Source organism: Phyllopteryx taeniolatus, chromosome 10 (assembly GCF_024500385.1).
Source record: "Phyllopteryx taeniolatus isolate TA_2022b chromosome 10, UOR_Ptae_1.2, whole genome shotgun sequence".
Classification (NCBI taxonomy): domain Eukaryota; kingdom Metazoa; phylum Chordata; class Actinopteri; order Syngnathiformes; family Syngnathidae; genus Phyllopteryx; species Phyllopteryx taeniolatus.
In genome coordinates, this window is record NC_084511.1 from 5,199,474 (window position 1) to 5,206,482 (window position 7,009).

At 41.4% G+C, this 7,009-nt stretch overlaps 1 protein-coding gene across 17 annotated transcripts in view; it reads right to left on the reverse strand.

Annotated features, from left to right (window-relative positions):
• The window catches only part of uvssa (UV-stimulated scaffold protein A), a 144,020-nt gene that overhangs the window by 60,005 nt on the left and 77,006 nt on the right, over positions 1-7,009 (reverse strand). For all 17 annotated transcript variants that reach the window (XR_009790353.1, XR_009790354.1, XR_009790356.1 and 14 more), the window contains one exon: positions 431-533. Coding sequence is in view for 11 of the 17 variants with exons in the window: in XM_061786602.1 (XP_061642586.1) it covers positions 431-533 (103 nt within the window). In the remaining 6 variants the exon portion in view is untranslated. The remainder of the gene's footprint in view (positions 1-430; positions 534-7,009) is intronic.

Consider the following 7,009-nt stretch of genomic DNA (forward strand, 5'->3'; position numbering starts at 1 on the left):
ATAAATTGTTAAACTTTTCATCCAGCCTAATCATTGAAGAATCACCTCGACCAGCATAAAAGAACCGGGTAATAGAGGTTTGAATGCTCGCCTGGCTAAACCCGGGCCACGGCCTTTCTTTGTTCTCTTTTTACCTCTAACAGAATCAAAGCATTATTTGTTCAAAAATTTGTTTTTTTACATGGAATTTTTCATGAACAGCACCAGCAGTGAGCCGAAGTTCCACTGTATATAGAACGTGTCAGAACGTCAACCAGCACGTCTACTAATAGAATTTCCGAGAGTTGTGACAGGATAACTTGTGGCTGCTTCACCATGACAACCCACCTGTTCACAATGACATTTCAAAAGGTGTAACAAGAAATTTCAAATAATCAGTACAGACAAAATTGATAGATGGTTGTGTGTGTGTAATGTGTTTGAAACTAACCACTTTCCACTTGTAGATGTCCAGGAATATGTGACTCGTATCCTTCTTTTTCTGGTACCTCAATGAAATCAGTGTCATCATCACAATCTTCAAATGATGAAGCCTTAATGTCAGAAGGAAATGTAATGCAATTAGTAAATGGAAAACAACATACAGTCTCCTGATGTAAGTCATTTGTTTTGCATTTTCATCTAAACAGATGGATAATGGTCTAAAATTATGGTTTGATACATTTGTATTACTTTGTGCAGACAGCTCCACCCACTGCCACCTGAAGTTTTTCCCTGAATGATATCCTCACGATATTCAGCTTCAGACATGCAAACACCAAAGGCATGAAAAAGGTGACCAAAAAAAACAAAACATTGCAGGGGGGTCTGCACGGCAATCCCCCGTGCGCCTGCAGGGAATTTTTTTTATTTTAACTAGACTTTACACCGATTTTATCGGGCTGATCGGTATCGGCCGATATTTAGCATTTTATGCTTTAATGTCATATTCGGATTGGCGAATATGACAAAGCATAAAAATAATTGCTAAATATCGGCCGATACCGATCAATGATGGCATTGATCGGCTCCGCAAAAGACATTTACTCCACGTCGCCGCATGCACAGTATATTTTAATCCAAATAATTTAATTTTTAGCCTTGTCGCGTCTTTTGACGTAGTACTGTAAATATCTGACGGCAAATTAAGTTATTTAAAAAAATAAAATAAAACAAAACATGTCGGCAGTGTGGTACAGACAACACGTCGGAGACAGGCAACACGTAATGCCCGCGGCACTGTCAGACTACTGGAATAAAATATTTTACCATCATTGGGCTTTATCTTGTCAACTCAAACTCAACACGTTACCGTGGCGACGACAACAAGAGTGGAGTGCGCTGACTTTGTATTATAAGGACAAAATGGGGAAAGACCTGTTGGTGGTCACCGGTGCTCAGGACAGGAGAGGACATTCGTTTAAGGCCTGCTTCAGGTATGTTCACGTACTTTTAATACGATACGGCTCACAAGCAGGCAATAAAATGTTATGTAGCCTAGCAAGCTAGTGGCACCACGAATGGTTGGACGTAAACATGCCACCGGTCTGTCGAATCATGCTCTAAAGTTTCGGTGTGGGTGAAGTAATTTAATTAAAAATAAAGTAATTTAATTGCAGTACGTTAGCACCCATTATTTCTGTCATGTATTGTTGGTTTGACCTGACTGATTAGAATACATGACCTGACGAGAGCAGTGATTTCCAACCAAGGAATACTTCCTGCCATCGAATAGAAGACCATCCATTTGTTCTGTCTGTCACTATGCCTCACTGGCATAAATAGAGGAACAAAGATACATTATTTATTGTAAATATAATTTTTGAGCAATTAAGTACACAAGTGTATACAGTAAATCAACAGGTCATTTAAATAGACACATTCCTCAATCTTGTGATCGGTTATCGTTTTTTTTCAAACTCGCTGATCGATGATCGGCCCCAAAAATCGTGATTGTGTAAAGCCTAATTTAAACATATATTAAGACATCTGAAGTACAATAAGGCGAAATTTAAAAAAAATTATTCACGCAGAAAAACATTTATTTACACCGCTCAAGTTCATGTTGATGTGCACATTTAAGATTAAAATTAAATTTGCCTAATTTCTTTGCCTTTTTGTTTTGGCCTTCAACTTGAGCCAGGCCCATCTCAACCTGCACCTGATGCCTACTTCAAGCTGTGCCACACGAATAGCATCCTCCTCTTTAAGCACTCTCATTCTGGAAAATAATTGACAAAAGACATTGTCTGTTTCACTTAATTTTTCACCATTACCAACTTCAAAGGCTAATCCCAAATGCATCCTCCAGGAAAATATTACCATATTTTCACGACCATAAGGCGCGCTTAAAAGTCTTAAATTTTCTCCAAAATGGACGGGGCGCATTATAATGCGGCGCGCCTTATGTGTGTACCGAGTTCCAAAATCTGTAAATGTTGTTGTGTGACTTTAATGAACGCTCCGCTTGACTGACTGAGAGCATTTCCTGCCGACGCTGCTTATATAGAGGAAGGCGGACGTGACTGAGGACAGCATTCGGACGTAAAGGGGGAAGGGTGCGCGTGACAGAGGACGGTAAAGACACGCCCCCAGTCGGTATATAGTTCAGGTATGTGCATCGGTTTGGCTAAGGACACCCGAAAATGGCACCTACGACGAGACACACTTACGAAGCACAGTTTAAACTGCAAGCTTTCAGTTATGCGGAGGAACATGGGAATCGAGCAGCCGCGAGAGAATTCAAGATCAACGAATCCATGGTTCGCAAGTGGAGGAAGCAGGAAAACGAGCTTCGCCAAGCCAAGAAGACGAAGCTGAGAACAAGGCGAGGTGGCCCGAGTTGGAAGACCGACTCGAGCAATGGATTAATGAGCAAAAAACAGCTGGGAGAAGCGTCTCTACAGTCACCATTCGACTGAGTGCAATAACTCTGAGCTTGCCATCATTCCGGGAGGCTTGGCGAAGGAACTCCAACCGCTGGACATCGGTGTAAAAAGGGCATTCAAAGTGAAGTTGTGAGCGGCGTGGAAGCCATGGATGACAGATGGCGAACACAGCTTTACTAATCTAGGAGGCAGCACCGGGCGAGTTACGCCACAATTTGTGAATGGATTGAGGATGCTTGGGCTAACGTGTCTGCTTGCACTGTTGTTCGAGCTTTCGTAAAAGCCGGCATCATTTCTGAGGAGCCGCACGGCAACGAGACTGACTCGGACAATGACGAGGGGGAACCTGGCGTGTTTGATGGAGAACTTGCCCAGCTGTTCATTTCGGAAACAGAAAATGAGGACTTTGATGGATTTGTGGATGAGGATTGATCATAAATTAACGTGAGTACATTGTTAAATACTTCAATAAAGTACAACCGAACTCAGTTTTGCTCCCGCTGCCTTTTTAAAAACATTGTTTTAGCGTGCATGCATGCTACCGTATGTTTTAAGCTCGCGTATGTTTTACCATGCCTGCAGCCAATAATACGGTGCGCCTTATGTATGTGTTAAATACAGAAATAGACCCAGTAACTGAGACTGCGCCTTTTAATACCTTGCCTTTTGCCTTATGGTCGTGAAAATACGGTAAGTACAATATGTTTCTGTTTTTATTGGCCATTTCTGAATTTGAAGTTAGTTCATTCTGTGTTGTGACATAATCCCTAATATTGCTCCGTCACTTAATACATTTAACATTAACATCCGTAAACTAATTAGACAATTGTAGGTGCGTTTACTAATTAATACAAGATGTACTAGCGGATCAGCTCTTGTCCCCGATGTTACGTGTGCTTCGCGGTTCCGCTGAGACCGCAACCGCAAGAGAGGATGTCCGCTCCAGACGTGGGTAGAGTGGCCAAATATTGTACTCAAGTAAGAGTACTGTTACTTGAAAATAATGTGACTCAAGTAAAATGTCATCCTCCAAAGAAGTACTTGAATAAGACTAAAAAGAACACACTGAAATAATTACTCAAGTACTGAGTAAATAGCACAAACAACTTATTTAAAAAAATAATAATAATAACAAATTTTTACAATTTACTGCACGGTGTTTTCTCAAGTGATGAGTGAGCTGAAATATCCACGTTTGGGCAGACAATGCCAGACAAATACTACAATACATGCAAGCTGTTTGTTTTTGTTCGTCTGAATATAAACAAGAGGAGAGCGCCGTTGCCTTCATGGTAACGACGACCTTCCCAAAATGGTGGCCATTTAGGCACTACGATCAGCCGGGCTGGTTTATCTAGTGTAAACACCTATGCCCAGGAAGTCCAATAGAAGACGTGTGAGGTCATGTGACTTTCTTGTGTCGTTTGATTGGTGAACTAGACTTAAACGTCACTAGCGCTTAAAATAGATGGCGCAAACAGCGCCCAACGCGAAAGTCGAAGTTGTAGTCTCGCGCACAAAATACTTGATAAATAAGCCATATTTGATCAATAAAAGCAGCTAGCGACATTTACATCATTGTAACGGAGTAAAAGTGCCATTACCGCTACCTGCCAGCATTCAAGGAGTACGAAACAGCCTATGACGACGGCAACGCCCCCGGCCCCCCAGGAAAAACTCATTGGATCTATACGATTCACGGAAATGGCCTATTTTGAGTTCAAAACGTCGATTTTCGCCGAAAGGCGACTGATTTGCATGTATTGGCTTTCAGGCGAAATTTAAAATTTAACCTGAAATGAACCTAAACTGATGAAAAGGTGAACTTAATTTAACATTCTTGAAATCTTTTACTGTGCATGTCCAACGTTTCAGCATTTTTTGCACAACTTGCAGTACTCTGAGAAGCATCTGTACCGACGGCAGAATTCACAACAGGTGTTTGAGCCAAGAAGCAACCAAAACATGTCCTGGCTCAATTAGAATTGGTACAGTGCCGTGAAAAAGTATTGGCCCCCTTCTCAAATTATTATATTCCATCCATCCATTTTCTGAGCCGCTTATCCTCACAAGGGTCGCGGGAGTGCTGGAGCCTATCCCAGCTATCTTCGGGCAGGAGGCGGGGTCCACCCTGAACTGGTTTCCAGCCAATCGCAGGGCACACATAAACAACCATCCGCACTCACATTCAGACCTAGGGGCAATTTAGAGACTTCAATTAACCTACTATGCATGTTTTGGGGATGTGGGAGGAAACCGGAGTGCCCGGAGAAAACCCACGCAGGCACGGGAAGAACATGCAAACTCCACACAGGCGGGGCCGGAGATTGAACCTCGCTCCTCAGAACTGTGAGGCAGACGCTCTAACCAGACGTGCACCGTGCCGCCCAAATTCTTATGTTTTTGCATATTTTCCCCACTTTGTTTAAGATCAAACAAATGTAAATATCAAATATAACCTAAGTGAACTTAAAATGCTGTTTTTAAATGGTGACTACATTCATAAAGGAAAAAAAACTAAGTTACTTGGCCCTGTGTGCAAAAGTAATTACTCCACTTGTTAAATCATGAATTAATTGTGGCTAATCACAATTTTTGGTTAATTTTCACTGATCACACCCAAGCTTGATTACCTCCAGACCCGTTCAATCAAGAAATCACCTGACAAAATCAAGTCAGACAAAAGATCTAAAAAAGCTGCAAAAAAATGACACTATCCAAAGAAATTCCAGAACAGTCGAGAAATAAAGTAATTGACATCTCGCAGTCTGGTGGGGTGTAGCACAGTATTTCAGAAAAAGAACATCATACCAACAGTCAGACATGGTGGTGGTAGTGTGATAGTCTTGGGCTGCTTAGGTCCTTCAGGACCTGGACAGTTGTGATTGATGGAACCGTGAGTTCTGCAGCAAGATAATGATCCAAAACACACCAGCAAGTCAACTTGTGAATGCCTTAAAAAAAACAAAATGAAGGCTTTGGAGTGGTCAAAGTCCAGACTTGCATCTGATTGAAATGCAGTGGCATCACCTTAAAAAAGGCCTTTCATGCTCGAAAACCCACCATTTTTGCTTAATTCAAACAGTTCTGCAAGGAAGAGTGGGCCAAAATATCTCCACAGAGATGTGAAAGGGTTTAGGGGGCCATTAAATCTTCACACAGGGCCAGCTAACTTATATAATAGTTCTTTTTCCATAATAAATGAAATCACCATTTAAAAACAGCATTTTAAGTTCACTTGGGTTATATTTTTCTGATACATTTGTTTGACAATTTTAAACAAAGTGGGGAAACTATGTAAAAATATAAGAATTTGAGAAGGGGCTCCAATACTTTATCACAGCACTGTATTTAAAGATTATTTCAACATGCTGTTCATATTTCGACATCATGAGAGCCTACCTAACAATTGATCAACAGTAGCTCACCACTGCGAGGCTTCAAACAGGATGTTTTCAGATGGATTTGGCTATTGAACTTGGCTATTGCGTGTCAGACATTAGCACATTGCAAAAAAGACACAAACAAACCAGAAGAGTCACAGAAAGAGACTGAAGTGGACGTACTTGGAAATGTATTGGTCTATTAAACGCCTATTCAGAATGTTGCCATTTAGCTCCTTTTTAGAGAACATACTGAAACATTGAACATCCATCCATTTCCCCACACCTATCCGGAGGTTGGTTCACGGGGACAGCAGACAAAGCAGAGAAGCCCAGACTTTCCTCTCCCCAGCCACTTTGTCCAGCCTTCCAGGGGAATCCTGAGACATTCCCTGGCTGGTCAAAAGTCATGGTCTCTCCAACTTGCCCTGTGTCTTCCCCAGGCCTTCCTCCCGGTGAGACGTGCCCTGAACACCCCACCAAGTATGTGTCATGCCCTGAACACCCCACCAAGTATGTGTCGTGCAGGCAGGCAGCTTGCCTTGCCTTGAAAATTGAATTGAAAAATCTGCAAAAAGCAGAAATTGTCAAGTGGTGGCATAAGAAAAGTTAAGTTGTTCAGAAAAATTTATAATGATTGCTAGTACAAAATATGTCCAAATTACTGCAAAATATTATTATGATTGATGGTACAAAATATGTCTAAATTACTGCAAAATATTATTATGATTGATAGTATAAAATATGTCTAAATTACTG